A 19003-nucleotide genomic window follows, 5' to 3' on the forward strand; every position below is an offset into this window, starting at 1 on the left:
CTGAATATGAGCATGGTCATGTGTTCAGGACAGAACTCTTATCAAAAGTGTGAAGTTTGGGGCAGATTGGACATTCCATGCCTGAGTTACAGCAACTTCCTGTTTCATGGCGAAACATCGAAATTTGTCAGGCCGCCGAGGACCCGCACTTCGACGAAAACTCAAGATCTTCGCAATTTAACGTCGCAAAGGCCTGAAGATTACACTCACCAAATTTGAAGATGATCAGATTAAAACTGTAGGAGGAGTTCGTTAAAGTACGAGGCCTGAAAATGGCAAAAACTGCACAAAAATCTGAGAGGAAGTTCAAAATGGCTGACTTCCTGTTGTGTTTAGGGCTACGCTCCAAGAGACTTTTTTGTAGGTATTAGGTAATTACATGTATGTACCGAATTTCGTGCACGTACGTGGAACGATGCGGGAGGCGCACTCCGTTGAACTTTTATAGGTGGCGCTATCGAGCCATTTTGCCCCGTCCAATTCTGAAACCTATATCAGATGTAAATTTTCGCCAGTTCTGACGCGTGTGCAAAGTTTCGTGAGTTTTCGAGCATGTTTAGGCCCTCAAAAATGCAATTCAATGCGGAGAAGAAGAATAATAATAATAATTAAAGCTGCAAGCAGCGATGAAAGGGCCCTCGCACCCGTGCCATCAACACTTTGTGGCTTTAGGAAGACAGAGCATGGTTGGGAAATGTACATTTAAGGAGGTATATATAGTAAGAGTATGTCAAAGTCAGTTACAAAATGTTTTGTATAATGGTGATAATAGCATGCTTCATGACTCAGCTAAGTGTTGCTAGCATGTTTAGTCTGTTTCTAGCATGCTTAGTACACAATAATTATGTGGTTAGTACTGCATTACTGTGTTAACCATGTCAGTTTCTGTTGCCAGTAGGTGGCGTTATGACTATAGCTGAATATGAGCATGGATGTGTGTTCAGGACAGAACTCTTATCAAACGTGTGAAGTTTGGTGCAAATTGGAAATTGCCTTCTTGAGTAACAAAAAAGTCATGTTTCATTGAATTAGCATTCTTTAGCACTTAGCTAAGCATTGTTAGCATGTTTTAACATGTTTCTAGCATGTTTAGAACTCAATGGCATTTTTAACATGTTGCTAGAACGGCATCAATGTGTTAAACATGTCACTTCCTGTTGCCAGTAGGTGGCGCTATTACTATAAATGAACATTCTCATGTAGATGTATTCAGGCCATGACTCTTATCAAAAGTGTGAAGTTTGGGGCAGATTGGACATTCCATGTCTGAGTTACAGCAAATTCCTATTTAATTGCAATAATAGCATGCTTTAGCACTTAGCTAAGAGTTTGCTAGCATGTTTTAGCATTTTTCTAGTATGTTGTTAGCATGTTTAACACTTGCTGGCACTTTTTTATATGTTATTAGGAGTCCATAACAGTGTTAAACATGTCACTTCCTGTTGCCAGCAGGTGGCGCTATGACTGTAACTGAATATGAGCATGGTCATGTGTTCAGGACAGAACGCTTATCAAAAGTGTGAAGTTTGGGGCAGATTGGACATTGCCTTCTTGAGTAACAACAACATCCTGTTTCATTGAATTAGCATGCTTTACCACTTAGCTAAGTATTGCTAGCATGTTTTAACATTAGCTAGCATGTTTTAACATGTTTCTAGCATGTTTAGAACTCAATGGCATTTTTAACATGTTGCTAGAACGGCATCAATGTGTTAAACATGTCACTTCCTGTTGCCAGTAGGTGGCGCTATTACTATAAATGAACATTCTCATGTAGATGTATTCAGGCCATGACTCTTATCAAAAGTGTGAAGTTTGGGGCAGATTGGACATTCCATGCCTGAGTTACAGCAAATTCATATTTAATTGCAGTAATATCATTCTTTAGCACTTAGCTAAGTGTTTGCTAGTATGTTTCAGCATGTCTCTAGTATGTTGGTAGGATGTTTAGCACCTACTGGCATTTTTTTATATGTTATTAGGAGTCAAGAACAGTGTTAAACGTCACTTCCTGTTGCCAGCAGGTGGCGCTATGACTATAACTAAATATGAGCATGGACATGTGTTCAAGAGATAACTCTTATCAAACGTGTGAAGTTTGGGGTAGATTGTACATTGCCTTCTTGAGTAACAACAAAGTCCTGTTTCATTGAATTAGCATGCTTTAGCATTTAGCTAAGTATTGCTAGCATGTTTTAACATGTTTCTAGCATGTTTAGAACTCAATGGCATTTTTAACATGTTGCTAGAACGGCATCAACGTGTTAAACATGTCACTTCCTGGTGCCAGTAGGTGGCGCTATTACTATAACTAAATTTGAGCATAGACATGTGTTCAGGCCATGATTCTTATCAAACGTGTGAAGTTTGGGGCAGATTGGACATTCCATGCCTGAGTTACAGCAAATTCCTATTTAATTGCAATAATAGCATGCTTTAGCACTTAGCTAAGAGTTTGCTAGCATGTTTTAGCATGTTTGTAGTATGTTGTTAGCATGTTTAACACTTGCTGGCACTTTTTTATATGTTATTAGGAGTCCATAACAGTGTTAAACATGTCACTTCCTGTTGCCAGCAGGTGGCGCTATGACTGTAACTGAATATAAGCATGGTCATGTGTTCAGGACAGAACGCTTATCAAAAGTGTGAAGTTTGGTGCAGATTGGACATTGCCTTCTTGAGTAACAACAACATCCTGTTTCATTGAATTAGCATGCTTTAGCACTTAGCTAAGTATTGCTAGCATGTTTTAACATGTTTCTAGCATGTTTAGAAGTCAATGGCATTTTTAACATGTTGCTAGAATGGCATCAACGTGTTAAACATGACACTTCCTGTTACCAGTAGGTGGCGCTATTACTATAACTGAATATTCTCATGTAGATGTGTTCAGGACAGAACGCTTATCAAAAGTGTGAAGTTTGGGGCAGATTGGACATTCCATGCCTGAGTTACAGCAAATTCCTATTTAATTGCAATAATAGCATGCTTTAGCACTTAGCTAAGAGTTTGCTAGCATGTTTTAGCATGCTTCTAGTATGTTGTTAGCATGTTTAGCACTTGCTGGCACTTTTTTATATGTTATTAGGAGTCCATAACAGTGTTAAACATGTCACTTCCTGTTGCCAGCAGGTGGCGCTATGACTATAACTGAATATGAGCATGGTCATGTGTTCAGGACAGAACTCTTATCAAAAGTGTGAAGTTTGGGGCAGATTGGACATTCCATGCCTGAGTTACAGCAACTTCCTGTTTCATGGCGAAACATCGAAATTTGTCAGGCCGCCGAGGACCCGCACTTCGACGAAAACTCAAGATCTTCGCAATTTAACGTCGCAAAGGCCTGAAGATTACACTCACCAAATTTGAAGATGATCAGATTAAAACTGTAGGAGGAGTTCGTTAAAGTACGAGGCCTGAAAATGGCAAAAACTGCACAAAAATCTGAGAGGAAGTTCAAAATGGCTGACTTCCTGTTGTGTTTAGGGCTACGCTCCAAGAGACTTTTTTGTAGGTATTAGGTAATTACATGTATGTACCGAATTTCGTGCACGTACGTGGAACGATGCGGGAGGCGCACTCCGTTGAACTTTTATAGGTGGCGCTATCGAGCCATTTTGCCCCGTCCAATTCTGAAACCTATATCAGATGTAAATTTTCGCCAGTTCTGACGCGTGTGCAAAGTTTCGTGAGTTTTCGAGCATGTTTAGGCCCTCAAAAATGCAATTCAATGCGGAGAAGAAGAATAATAATAATAATAATAATAATAATAATAAACAGAGCAATTCCAAGAGGGTCCTCACACCATCGGTGCTCGGGCCCTAATAATAATAATAATAAACAGAGCAATTCCAAGAGGGTCCTCACACCATCGGTGCTCGGGCCCTAATAATAAACAGAGCAATTCCAAGAGGGTCCTCACACCATCGGTGCTCGGGCCCTAATTAAAGCTGCAAGCAGCGATGAAAGGGCCCTCGCACCCGTGCCATCAACACTTTGTGGCTTTAGGAAGACAGAGCATGGTTGGGAAATGTACATTTAAGGAGGTATATATAGTAAGAGTATGTCAAAGTCAGTTACAAAATGTTTTGTATAATGGTGATAATAGCATGCTTCATGACTCAGCTAAGTGTTGCTAGCATGTTTAGTCTGTTTCTAGCATGCTTAGTACACAATAATTATGTGGTTAGTACTGCATTACTGTGTTAACCATGTCAGTTTCTGTTGCCAGTAGGTGGCGTTATGACTATAGCTGAATATGAGCATGGATGTGTGTTCAGGACAGAACTCTTATCAAACGTGTGAAGTTTGGTGCAAATTGGAAATTGCCTTCTTGAGTAACAAAAAAGTCATGTTTCATTGAATTAGCATTCTTTAGCACTTAGCTAAGCATTGTTAGCATGTTTTAACATGTTTCTAGCATGTGTAGAACTCAATGGCATTTTTAACATGTTGCTAGAACGGCATCAATGTGTTAAACATGTCACTTCCTGTTGCCAGTAGGTGGCGCTATTACTATAAATGAACATTCTCATGTAGATGTATTCAGGCCATGACTCTTATCAAAAGTGTGAAGTTTGGGGCAGATTGGACATTCCATGTCTGAGTTACAGCAAATTCCTATTTAATTGCAATAATAGCATGCTTTAGCACTTAGCTAAGAGTTTGCTAGCATGTTTTAGCATTTTTCTAGTATGTTGTTAGCATGTTTAACACTTGCTGGCACTTTTTTATATGTTATTAGGAGTCCATAACAGTGTTAAACATGTCACTTCCTGTTGCCAGCAGGTGGCGCTATGACTGTAACTGAATATGAGCATGGTCATGTGTTCAGGACAGAACGCTTATCAAAAGTGTGAAGTTTGGGGCAGATTGGACATTGCCTTCTTGAGTAACAACAACATCCTGTTTCATTGAATTAGCATGCTTTACCACTTAGCTAAGTATTGCTAGCATGTTTTAACATTAGCTAGCATGTTTTAACATGTTTCTAGCATGTTTAGACCTCAATGGCATTTTTAACATGTTGCTAGAATGGCATCAACGTGTTAAACATGACACTTCCTGTTACCAGTAGGTGGCGCTATTACTATAACTGAATGTTCTCATGTAGATGTGTTCAGGACAGAACGCTTATCAAAAGTGTGAAGTTTGGGGCAGATTGGACATTCCATGCCTGAGTTACAGCAAATTCCTATTTAATTGCAATAATAGCATGCTTTAGCACTTAGCTAAGAGTTTGCTAGCATGTTTTAGCATGCTTCTAGTATGTTGTTAGCATGTTTAGCACTTGCTGGCACTTTTTTATATGTTATTAGGAGTCCATAACAGTGTTAAACATGTCACTTCCTGTTGCCAGCAGGTGGCGCTATGACTGTAACTGAATATGAGCATGGTCATGTGTTCAGGACAGAACGCTTATCAAAAGTGTGAAGTTTGGGGCAGATTGGACATTCCATGCCTGAGTTACAGCAACTTCCTGTTTCATGGCGAAACATCGAAATTTGTCAGGTCACCGAGGACCCGCCCTTTGACGAAAACTCAAGATCTTCGCAATTTAACGTCGCAAAGGCCTTAAGATTACACTCACCAAATTTGAAGATGATCAGATTAAAACTGTAGGAGGAGTTCGTTAAAGTACGAGGCCTGAAAATAGCAAAAACTGCACAAAAATCTGAGAGGAAGTTCAAAATGGCTGACTTCCTGTTGTGTTTAGGGCTATGCTCCAAGAGACTTTTTTGTAGGTATTAGGTCATTACATGTATGTACCGAATTTCGTGCACGTACGTGGAACGTTGCGGGAGGCGCACTCCGTTGAACTTTTATAGGTGGCGCTATCGAGCCGTTTTGCCCCGTCCAATTCTGAAACCTATATCAGATGTAAATTTTCGCCAGTTCTGACGCGTGTGCAAAGTTTCGTGAGTTTTCGAGCATGTTTAGGCCCTCAAAAATGCAATTCAATGCGGAGAAGAAGAAGAAGAAGAATAAATATAGCTGCGAGCAGCGATTACGGGCCCAAGCCGGTGGCACCGCCACCCTGGTGCCTTTAGTTACATAAAGGCACCGGGGTGGCGGTGCCACCGGCTTTGGCCCTTCATCGCTGCTCGCAGCTATATTTATATATATATTTTATATATATATATATATATATATATATATATATATATATATATATATAAGACAGAAACCTTATTAGCTTATTCTGATTTTATGATACACTCAAAATATCCCACAACAAATCTTTTAAATTTAATGTAAAAATTAAAACGAAAGTAAGCACTGTTGGGCTTACGTAACCCTCTCATTAGAATCAAAATGTTTCAGCATTTGCGATGTATTTGGATGCTAAACTATTCTTTATTATAGGCTTTGTTCTTCACTCGTGTTCCAATATCGACAGAAAAAATCATCCTCTTCACACGCGCAAAAATGTGCTTGAAACATCACAGTGGAGCGGTGCTTACTGTGAATGTACGAATTGTACTACTGACTATTTAGAGCAGTGTAATTTTTATATGTTAGGTTAACTATTTTATTATTATATTTTATTAAGGCTATAATGAACAGGCTGCGATGTCAAGATTGCAATGCTGGAATGTGTGTTTGTGTGTGTGTGTGTGTGTGTGTGTGTGTGTGTGTGTGTGTGTGTGTGTGTGTGTGTGTGTGTGTGTGTGTGTGTGTGTGTGTGTGTGTGTATGTGTGTTCATGTTTTTCTATCCCGGTGGGGACTTCAACCTGAATGCACACAGACTCATGGGGACTCGTGTCACAGTGGGGACCTAAATAGAGGTCCCCATGGGTAAACAAGCTTATAAATCATACAGAATGAGTTTTTTTTGGAAATGTAAAAATGCAGAAAGTTTTCAGTGATGGGTAGGTTTAGGGGTAGGGTTAGAGTAAGGAGATAAAATATACAGTTTGTACAGTATAAAAATCATTAAATCTATGGAGAGTCCCCACAAAGATAGTAAACCGTGTGTGTGTGGGTGGGTGTGTGTGTGTGGTGTGGGCGCGATTGAACAGTGGACACATAAAAACATACTCCGCCATTATACAGGACGACATTCAAACTGCAAAGTGTTAACTTATATTTGTGTACAGTTGCAATAAAACACAACATTGTGCTTTTGTAAAATAATTTCAAGCAATCAACCCCCGAAAGGCGCTAATTTTAAAATTAAACTAAAATGCTCATGGCTGCACGGGCATTCATAACGGTGCGCATCCACGGCGAGGAACGAGCAGAACAGAGTGAACGTTTTTCAGTTAATTCCTACTTCCATAGGAATTCATTTGAAACGCTCGCTCAACCACTATCAATGTCAGTGTGGACGAACATATTTTACTTTCGTTTTTAAGTTGGCGATTCAAAAGCCTCCAGCGGTGTCACACGTCGATTAACCGGTGGTAAAATATTCTCACCGTCACATACCTAGTATATTTTTATGTAGATACAATAGGCCTACCTGATTTTGAACACAAGAGGGCAGTATAGCCCTATGTATGACTTGACTTTTATGGGACTAAATAGTACAATTACTATTTTTAAACTTATAAATATTTATTAAATTGAAAAAAAAAAAGAATAAAATGGGTTTAGTTGTGACATTTTTATACTTTTATATAGAAATAAATGGTGTTTAATTACATTTTTAGAAGATGAGGCTTTAAGTGTTACTTTACTTTAGTCCCTCACTATAGCAAAACCGTTTGAGATGTTTAATATCCGTTCACAATTTAGCATCTTTAATGTATCTTTATCATTTTGAAAAAGTTTGGTGTGAATAAAATAAAACCGTTAGGAAGAGTAGCTCAAAAACTCAGAGTCTGAAATATCCAAAAAATCCACATTCAAACCAAAATATCTGACTTCCTTTTGCTCGGAGCTAATAACTGTAAATTAGAAAGTTGTCCGGCTCGGTGAGACCAATATATATACTGATTTTTGTAACTGTTGGTAAAACTAACCCACCCACTTTTGTCAAACGCATGTTGAAAGTGACACACTTCCTGCTGCCAGTTGGTGGCGCTATAACTTTGACTCACAATAGTTACATCCATCTGATCGGCCTCTTACCACGAACATACTGCTAAAGTTTCATCAAGATCAGTTAATGTATGCAGAAGTTATAACACTTCGTCTCCTCTCTTTTCTCGCCATAAATTTGTTTCCTCGCCATGGCCAAACCGTTCGAGATATCAAAAATCCGTCCGCAATTTAGCATTCTCAATGTCTTGACTTCATGCTGACTGAGTTTGGAGGTGATTGAATGAATTCTCTAGGAGGAGTACATCACATTCCACAGCAAGCGTTTTCCAAACAACCCATAATAGCCGACTTCCTGTTGGGCTGGTGTGAAACTTGACAGAGGGAAAGTTGTTCGGCCCGATGAAATCTATATGTGTACCGAGTTTCATATTAATTCATGCAAGCGTGTTTGATATATGGACCAAGTTTTCAGACCCTGTTCAAGAGGGCGCTGTTGAGCCCCCCTGCCACGCCCGTTTCTGAATCTTTTCACATGTCTACTGGCTAATAAGTGTTATGTGTCTGTCGAGTTTCATCCAATTTCAAGCATGCTAAGAGTCTCAAACGCATCCGAAAAGAATATTAAAATTTGATGCGTTGCCACGGCAACAGTATCTAAGATATCAATAATCCTTTCACAGGTCTACATCTGCCGTGTGTTTACATTATACACATAAAATTTGAAGCAAATCGGGTAAAAGTAAGAGGGTGACTTCAAAGCATTTTGAAAGTGACACACTTCCTGCTGCCAGTTGGTGGCGCTATAACTTTGACTCACAATAGTCACATCCATGTGATCGGCCTCTTACAACGAATACACTGCTGAAGTTTCATCAAGATCAGTCAATGTATGCAGAAGTTATAACACACTTCCTGTGTCCCATTATTCGCCATAAATTCGTTTCCTCGCCACGGCCAAACCGTTCGAGATATCAAAAATCTGTTCGCAAGAATTGATCCTCAATGTCTTGACTTTATTCTCACCGAGTTTGGTGGCGATCGGATGAAATCCCTAGGAGGAGTATTTCACATTCCATTGTATGCGTTTTCCAAACAACGTATAATAACCAACTTCCTGTTGGGCTTTTGTAAAACTTAGAGCACGAAAGTTGTTCGGCCCGATGAGATCTATATGTGTACTGAGTTTCATATTATTACATGCAAGCGTGTTTGATTTATGGACCAAGTTTTCGGACCCCATTCCAGGGGGCGCTGTCGAGCCCCCCTGCCACGCCCCGGTACCAGCTTCAGCCCGGCCCTGATGGCCGCAGGTTCTGACGTGTGTGCAAAATTTCAAGAGTTTTTGAGCATGTTAAGGGCCCCAAAAGTGGCAAAAAGGCAAAAAAAAAAATAATGAAGAAAAAAAAAAAAAATAATCCTTACGAAAACAATAGGGCCTTCGCCCTTTCAGGGCTTGGGCCCTAATAATAATAATAATTAAAGCTGCAAGCAGCGATGAAAGGGCCCTCGCACCCATGCCATCAACACTCGGTGGCTTTAGGAAGACAGAGCATGGTTGGGAAATGTACATTTAAGGAGGTATATATAGTAAGAGTATGTCAAAGTCAGTTACAAAATGTTTTGTATAATGGTGATAATAGCATGCTTCATGACTCAGCTAAGTGTTGCTAGCATGTTTAGTCTGTTTCTAGCATGCTTAGTACACAATTATTATGTGGTTAGTACTGCATTACTGTGTTAACCATGTCAGTTTCTGTTGCCAGTAGGTTGCGTTATGACTATAACTGAATATGAGCATGGATGTGTGTTCAGGACAGAACTCTTATCAAACGTGTGAAGTTTGGTGCAAATTGGACATTGCCTTCTTGAGTAACAACAAAGTCATGTTTCATTGAATTAGCATTCTTTAGCACGTACCTAAGCATTGTTAGCATGTTTTAACATGTTTCTAGCATGTTTAGAACTCAATGGCATTTTTAACATGTTGCTAGAACGGCATCAACGTGTTAAACATGTCACTTCCTGTTTCCAGTAGGTGGCGCTATTACTATAACTGAACATTCTCATGTAGATGTGTTCAGGCCATGACTCTTATCAAAAGTGTGAAGTTTGGGGCAGATTGGACATTCCATGCCTGAGTTACAGCAAATTCCTATTTAATTGCAATAATAGCATGCGTTAGCACTTAGCTAAGAGTTTGCTAGCATGTTTTAGCATGTTTCTAGTATGTTGTTAGCATGTTTAACACTTGCTGGCACTTTTTTATATGTTATTAGGAGTCCATAACAGTGTTAAACATGTCACTTCCTGTTGCCAGCAGGTGGCGCTATGACTGTAACTGAATATAAGCATGGTCATGTGTTCAGGACAGAACGCTTATCAAAAGTGTGAAGTTTGGGGCAGATTGGACATTCCATGCCTGAGTTACAGCAAATTCATATTTAATTGCAGTAATATCATTCTTTAGCACTTAGCTAAGTGTTTGCTAGCATGTTTTAGCATGTTTGTAGTATGTTGTTAGCATGTTTAACACTTGCTGGCACTTTTTTATATGTTATTAGGAGTCCATAACAGTGTTAAACATGTCACTTCCTGTTGCCAGCAGGTGGCGCTATGACTGTAACTGAATATAAGCATGGTCATGTGTTCAGGACAGAACGCTTATCAAAAGTGTGAAGTTTGGTGCAGATTGGACATTGCCTTCTTGAGTAACAACAACATCCTGTTTCATTGAATTAGCATGCTTTAGCACTTAGCTAAGTATTGCTAGCATGTTTTAACATGTTTCTAGCATGTTTAGAAGTCAATGGCATTTTTAACATGTTGCTAGAATGGCATCAACGTGTTAAACATGACACTTCCTGTTACCAGTAGGTGGCGCTATTACTATAACTGAATATTCTCATGTAGATGTGTTCAGGACAGAACGCTTATCAAAAGTGTGAAGTTTGGGGCAGATTGGACATTCCATGCCTGAGTTACAGCAAATTCCTATTTAATTGCAATAATAGCATGCTTTAGCACTTAGCTAAGAGTTTGCTAGCATGTTTTAGCATGTTTGTAGTATGTTGTTAGCATGTTTAACACTTGCTGGCACTTTTTTATATGTTATTAGGAGTCCATAACAGTGTTAAACATGTCACTTCCTGTTGCCAGCAGGTGGCGCTATGACTGTAACTGAATATAAGCATGGTCATGTGTTCAGGACAGAACGCTTATCAAAAGTGTGAAGTTTGGTGCAGATTGGACATTGCCTTCTTGAGTAACAACAACATCCTGTTTCATTGAATTAGCATGCTTTAGCACTTAGCTAAGTATTGCTAGCATGTTTTAACATGTTTCTAGCATGTTTAGAAGTCAATGGCATTTTTAACATGTTGCTAGAATGGCATCAACGTGTTAAACATGACACTTCCTGTTACCAGTAGGTGGCGCTATTACTATAACTGAATATTCTCATGTAGATGTGTTCAGGACAGAACGCTTATCAAAAGTGTGAAGTTTGGGGCAGATTGGACATTCCATGCCTGAGTTACAGCAAATTCCTATTTAATTGCAATAATAGCATGCTTTAGCACTTAGCTAAGAGTTTGCTAGCATGTTTTAGCATGCTTCTAGTATGTTGTTAGCATGTTTAGCACTTGCTGGCACTTTTTTATATGTTATTAGGAGTCCATAACAGTGTTAAACATGTCACTTCCTGTTGCCAGCAGGTGGCGCTATGACTATAACTGAATATGAGCATGGTCATGTGTTCAGGACAGAACTCTTATCAAAAGTGTGAAGTTTGGGGCAGATTGGACATTCCATGCCTGAGTTACAGCAACTTCCTGTTTCATGGCGAAACATCGAAATTTGTCAGGCCGCCGAGGACCCGCACTTCGACGAAAACTCAAGATCTTCGCAATTTAACGTCGCAAAGGCCTGAAGATTACACTCACCAAATTTGAAGATGATCAGATTAAAACTGTAGGAGGAGTTCGTTAAAGTACGAGGCCTGAAAATGGCAAAAACTGCACAAAAATCTGAGAGGAAGTTCAAAATGGCTGACTTCCTGTTGTGTTTAGGGCTACGCTCCAAGAGACTTTTTTGTAGGTATTAGGTAATTACATGTATGTACCGAATTTCGTGCACGTACGTGGAACGATGCGGGAGGCGCACTCCGTTGAACTTTTATAGGTGGCGCTATCGAGCCATTTTGCCCCGTCCAATTCTGAAACCTATATCAGATGTAAATTTTCGCCAGTTCTGACGCGTGTGCAAAGTTTCGTGAGTTTTCGAGCATGTTTAGGCCCTCAAAAATGCAATTCAATGCGGAGAAGAAGAATAATAATAATAATAATAATAATAATAAACAGAGCAATTCCAAGAGGGTCCTCACACCATCGGTGCTCGGGCCCTAATAATAAACAGAGCAATTCCAAGAGGGTCCTCACACCATCGGTGCTCGGGCCCTAATTACGTTTATGTCACAGAATACAGATGTTTTTATTAAAAAGTTTTATTATACTGTGACAAGCAGGGCGGGGCCGAGAGCCGTGGGAACAGTGCTCTGTGGCTATCGGCCCTACTTGTCACTTATACTTTCATTATTAATATCAAACCAGCAAGAGGACTGCGATTGTGTGTAATAGTTCAATAATTGTAGACACAATACTGCCCGTGTATATCTGTCAATGAAAATAGTTTTCATTTACGAATATACCATAGTAGAGTTTAGTTCCTGAATGAATCACTGTATTTGAATGAATTGTTGAATGAATGATTCAGTGACTCACTCATAAAGATAGTGGCTGTATCAGAAATCGCATAATTCCCTATTATACACCGTATTTCCGAATTCAAGGTCATAAACCAGTAGTGGACACTTTACTATCCCATGAGGCCACAAGAGAGTAAAGTCAGAAGCAAAGCCACTTGAAGGCAAGCCTGCAACCTTAGCCGAAAAAAGTGTAATGCCTGCTAATGCTCTTAAACATTCGGTTTGGATTATTCTATTTTTACAGTTTACACCTAAAAAATGCTGTTTTATTAGAGAAGTCACAGACAATGGTATGATTCAGTTGACGGCACTTCTTATTCATTTCTATATTGTAATTATCTACAAACAGTGATTGACTGTCGAACAACTCTGAACAAAATTTAATGACGTTAAAAGATGTAATGTGATTGGTTATCAAGGCACACGAGATCCCTGTTAGCCGTTGTGCTTTCTCCAATGGTAAAGCTGCGGACCCTCGTATCGTCCAATAATAGACCATCTCTGGTATTTGAATGGCAGTGAAGCAACACAACCGACGCTGGTCACATGACAATGACAACATGACTGATGTAGTACGTCTGGATTAAATTCATACTACACACGTCCATACAATATAGAACATAGTTTTTAATAGCCGTATACCTACTAAGAGAGTATGCAATTTCAGACACAGTCAGTCTTTTGTTTCCTTCCTAAATTAATCATTCTAACTGAATTAATTATTTGAGTGAACGATTCAATGACAGTGACACCTAGTAGCAAATTGATGTAAAGTACAAAAAGAGTCACTGAAAAATTTCCACCACAAATGCAGTCTGATGTCAGTCTGTCTGAAATACAAATGGTTCTCACTGCAGAGCCAAAAGATGTGTCCAGCTCCCCCTCTCTGGATGTCATGGATGGACTTCGACCTGGTCCAGCTCCACCTTACTGGACCTAATGGGTGGAGCTTGACCTAATTAGGTTAGGGATTAGGCTTGTTCGACTTGAACCGGCGCTGCACAGACCGATCGGTTTATGACATCAAAAAGTACCGCAAGAGCAATTCAAAAGCATAAGGAGCCGTCTGCTCTCTATTCGCTCCCGCGGTATTTTGATGTCATTCACCCATCGGTTTGTGCAGCCCCGGTTCAAGTCGAACAAGCCTATAGTGTTATGGATAGGGTTAGGGTGTGGCTGAACCTTTAAGCTCCACCCATTATGTCCAAAGAGGGGAGCTTAACATCAAGCTCCACCTATTGGCCCTGCAGTATGCAGTCTCACCTGAAATGCGCAAACATGTGTGTAATTCAGAACCGCATTAGCATACAACTACTATTTCTGCCATAGAAAGATATGGTAAAAGTAGTAAGAGTAGTACACTAGTATGCGGTTCCGCATCAGTGGAGTGTGTACAATAAGCTTTAGTTACATTTTAGACAGCACACACAAAGACGTGTCAGCTATATTTACTGTATCAGCTGTTTTTTAACCCTACAGCATCTAATACGTTTGGAATAGAAGGAAGCCTACATCTATGGCACAGCCCATGAGGGACCCTCTCTTCAGAGCCTTCCTCATGATGTTGTACAACTCCTTCGGGGCCTCTGTAATCTCATATAACTCAGTTACTCCTCCAGTGAAGTCCTCCATGGCCTCCAGTGAGTTTCCACCCTTTAAAGCTTCATAAGAGCCATGTAACCTGGGAAACAGAAGTCAAACCAGCACATTCAGCACATTTTTGAAAGAAGAAAAGGATATTTAGAAGAGCTTATATATCATCATGGCAAAGTATTATTGTGTTACTTACTGATGAAAAAAAAAATCAGTAAATTAAGATTTTTAACTTACTTTGCATATGCCTTCTCCAGAAGAGCACTCCAAAATTCATTCTTCTGCCCAGACCTGGTGAACACCAACTGGTTTTTGTATGTGGGAAGTCGATCATCCACAATCACATCCACCCACTCACCATAGCGCCAGAACTAGAAGAATAAAGAAACGGTGTTTTAAATAGTTGAGCTTGTGCCTCATTCATCGGAGAGAAATGTTTCTATATCAGAAACTACATCTGAAATACAGAACAGTCCAGTTTTGATGACCATACCTGGAAATGAAAAATGCCAGCATAGTTTTCAGTGAAGCTCTGGTCATGGGGAACCACCCTCTTCAGGACTATATCATTCAGAGTCAGGCAAGCTATAGCAGCCAGCAGCCAGCAGTCTCCTGCAGGTGTTAATGGATCACCGGGAGTACGATTTTACTAAAACCTACTAAAATCTTGTATAAAAAAATATGATATATATGCTGTGCATTTAACAATGGAGTTCAGCATATCAAACCTCAGGACATTTCAAGGTATTAGGATATTTTGTCACATTGTTTCATTTACAGTTTAATTTCAGTTCGATATTTTACAATATACAAAATAATTTATGCTTGTAATATAATGCATAAATCGTATTTTGTCATTGTCATTTGCGCATTCACTTTCATTATTTTAAAAACAGCAGCTTCACCTTTTTGTGTTCCGCAGAAAAAAAGAAAGAAAGAAAATTAATTAAATATTGCAGTATTGCTCATGGAAAATTCAAAGGATTTAAGTTTAAACAAAAAACTGCACTGCAAAACCTTTGCGTGTATGAAACTGTACACTGTACAGGTGCAGAAATGAACGCCTTTGCTCTATGCGCCTCATGCATTCACGGGATGCCTCTGTGGAATACAGCACCGCAACATGGATACCGCAGCGGACACTTTATTAATTTCTTCAAGCCTTCTGTGTCACGCAACCAATCTATTTTTCAACAGAGTGTTTGGATACATTGAGAGGTGAGGAAATGAGTGGCATTTCCACATGCAGACCACAAGCAGAGGCTATCTTTAGTGACTCTGTCACGCTTTGAACAGGAAATGTGCAACTTTGGATCTCATTAAAATCAGGATCACAAACCCTGAGTTTCTGGCCCTGTCCCAAATGGCACACTTCATGTTCATTTGATGTCTTGTGGACTTACAATGGGCGCCGCATGCTCTATGTCTCTAAAGTCCACAAGAGTGTCCCATTTGTCATTTTAGGTTTCAGAGGGCCCTGGTGATCTTCCTCTGAGTCCACACTTTTGTGACATAATGTTGCTTTAGTAGAAGTCTGCTGTGGAGCTCACGGGCTTTGCAAAAGTGCACATCGAGGGCGCAAAGGGGCATTTGCAAACACCCTTTTGAAACCTAAAATGACAAATGGACACCCTAAGGCAGGGTTCCTCAAATTCTGTCCTATCAGGCCACTGTCCTGCAGAGTTTAGTTCCAACCCTGTCCAAAAGACCACAAGTGCACATGTGTGCCATTTGGGACAGGGCCTCCTTCTTCAACACAGACCACTTCAGCTGTGTACCTCCATCACGGTGTCTCCCTTTTTAATAACAGTAAGCCAGATACAGTTTGCCTGTGTATATCAGACGTTTGAACCTCAGCGACTTTTGACCCTGATCGCCAGGGCAAGAGAACAGCTTGAGGTAACACAATATACATTGGTACCATTTTGGTTATCGGCCAATATTATAGAGAGCTTTAAACTATCTGTATAGTCAATATTGGATATTAAATTGTTCTTGGTAATTTCCCATATTTTACATTTACCTTTGCCATCTAATGGTCATCTAATGGTCACTTAAAAAGTAAATCTTTAAAAACACAAATAATTTACTAACACTGGTAAATGTCATCTTTAGCCAGTTTTGAAATATGTAGGCCTATCAATTTTTCATAAGGCAGGCTACATAATGCATTTAAAATCTATTTTAGTTTTTTAATTATTTATAGATTAATTCGAATTTTAATATTGCCCATTTATCAGTTATCAGCCATGACAAATAACGATCTGCTTATCGGTATCCTTATGAATTTTAATATTGGTGAATCCCCAGATAGTATGTATTTTATGATATATTTTTAGATAGAATGCCATATATTGACACTTTCGTACCCAGGTCTCCTTGGCAGATATCTGTCCTGTTGGCTCCCCCAAGAATGAACTGTGGATTGCTACAAATTTCCTGTTTAGGGAAGAGAGAAACTTACAGTTATTATAATCATTTTTATATCATAGTTATATTGTTAGACCTCTGCTGGCTTCACAAAAAGCACCACAAAAAGGTGCTGGCACCACCACAGAAATACAGCAGCTGTCCTGGGTCATAAAGTTTGCTTGCAGGAACTTTGCTTCAAGGCACAGGGACATCAAGGCAGGATAATGTACAGTATGTAAGTCCATGGAGACACGACATACTCATTATTTTTAAAGTGTCTGTAAACATATCTGAAACGGCATGATTGTCTTTTTGAAGCAGCGTCCAAAAATTGTTTTATAGACATAGCACTATATAAGACCTCGTCCAGTAACCTGATTCTCTGAAGCAGTATCATCAAGCAAAACTAGTAAATGTCACGCATCAATCAAAACAGTCACGTTTTTATAAGTAACATGAGATGGACTGGCAAAAAACACTGCATATCCAGTGAAGACTCTAGCAGATGCTCTTCTCAATTATGTTTCTTTTCAAATTTTAGCAAGACAAATGTAATCTGTCTACACTCTAAAAAACATTATTATTATGTTACATAAACTTAATCAATATCAAACCTACTGATACAAGTCTATTATCAGGTAGAGCTCTGCTATGAAGCATTGGAAAGTCAGCTGGTTGAGAACACACACTACAGGAACACTGCCACATTCTCATGGCATGCCTGCAAGAAATATCTTATCTCATGCCTCAGCCTATTCAGATGGAGACTGAAAACGAATGTAACGTCCTTGTTAAGTGAAACCAACTGAAAAATGAATAGGCCTACACTGCAATTAATCAATAGTCAGTAAATACATACATTTTATGAAGGTATTATAGGCAGGTAAGGAGGAAGTTAATGGAGATTGTAATTGAGGAAATAAAGAAATTCCAACTTATTTAAGCAGCTCACAAACCAAAGGCAAAAATAAAAATAATTTGTATAAAATAATATATATAAAAAAAATGCAAATTAATAAAAAAATATATTTAAAATAAATTACATACAAAAAAGGCAAACATAAATTAAATTTTGTAAAATAATATTTAAAAAAATATTAAATTAAATTGAAAATAAATTAAGTTTTAATAAGCAAAAAATAAAATACATATCTGGAAATGCAGAAATTATTATTATCTCTGTCTCAGACATGGTGCAATGCAGCTGATCTCATGCACACTGCCACCTTACGGTATAAGCCACTCACCGATGGGCGCTTCCATTCAAGCTTTAGTGGGAACTTTTCACTGTAAAAGAGAGAGGAGTCCTGGGCCGGGAACAGGGGATCTTCAAAGATGACTTTTTTGCGTACATATTTGTCTTTGAGCTCCTGAAATTCCTTGAGCCGCCTGGCATCTTTAACAGCCTCATTACGGCTCAGAATGGCTGAATAAATGTTTCCAGGGGCAGTAAACCTGTCCACAGTCTGTGGAGCAGCTTCAGTCAGCTGGACAGATGTTTCTGAAAACTTCGTGTCTTCTGCCATATTGTTCTTTGAAGACAGATGCCAAAGGAGCGATGAGTGAATATAAAGCTTAGTATCAGAATCTGAGGTGGCTCAGTTATCTCAGCTTAGTCCTTATTTCACTCCTCAGTTCCTTTATATTCTGGAGGAGTCACTCCCCTGTCCATATACACAAATAAACAGTCACGTTAAGGCAAATGATTCACACCGGTTCCGCACATGCTCACATTTGCTTGCATACACACACCCAACATTTCCCTGTTCCTCTTAGAAGCTAACTCTATTTATAGGCCTCCTGCAGGGACGTGAGGGTTTCTCTCTTTCTGCCTGTCTAATGGGGGCATGGTTCCCAACTGGTGACCTCATTCCAATGCTGATAATGGGAATAACACAGGTCCAGTCAAAGATTTGAAAATTGAAACCCTGGAACATTGTAAAGCATCCAAATTCATATTTCTACAAATATTTACAGATGAACACCTTTTAAAATCTATTCTCCTTCATAGATATTTTAAAAGTTAACTTTGGCTATGCTTAAACTTATATTTACTTCCAATACACTTCCAAATTTGATATATTCAGACATAATACATTTATATTAATAAATAACCCTCGACCCCCACAGAGGATAAGTACTTTGGAGAATGGATGAAATAAATAAATAAATAAATATTGTGACATACAGTACAGAAAGTTAAACTAAATTTGATTTAGAGGTAGGCCTATTCTCTGTAGGCTACA

At 39.1% G+C, this 19003-nt stretch overlaps 1 protein-coding gene across 1 annotated transcript in view; it reads right to left on the minus strand.

The window, feature by feature from the left end:
* capn3b (calpain 3b) overlaps positions 1-18446 on the minus strand; it is a 94820-nt gene extending 76374 nt beyond the window's left edge. The window contains exons 1-5 of the mRNA XM_081379555.1: positions 18005-18446; positions 16715-16784; positions 14839-14957; positions 14583-14716; positions 14265-14433 (exon numbers count right to left, since the gene is read on the minus strand). Of these exons, the coding sequence (XP_081235681.1) occupies positions 14265-14433; positions 14583-14716; positions 14839-14957; positions 16715-16784; positions 18005-18283 (771 nt within the window). The 5' untranslated portion in view covers positions 18284-18446. The remainder of the gene's footprint in view (positions 1-14264; positions 14434-14582; positions 14717-14838; positions 14958-16714; positions 16785-18004) is intronic.
* Positions 18447-19003: the final 557 nt, after the last annotated feature.

This window comes from Scardinius erythrophthalmus (assembly GCF_964197995.2).
Source record: "Scardinius erythrophthalmus genome assembly, chromosome: 11".
Classification (NCBI taxonomy): domain Eukaryota; kingdom Metazoa; phylum Chordata; class Actinopteri; order Cypriniformes; family Leuciscidae; genus Scardinius; species Scardinius erythrophthalmus.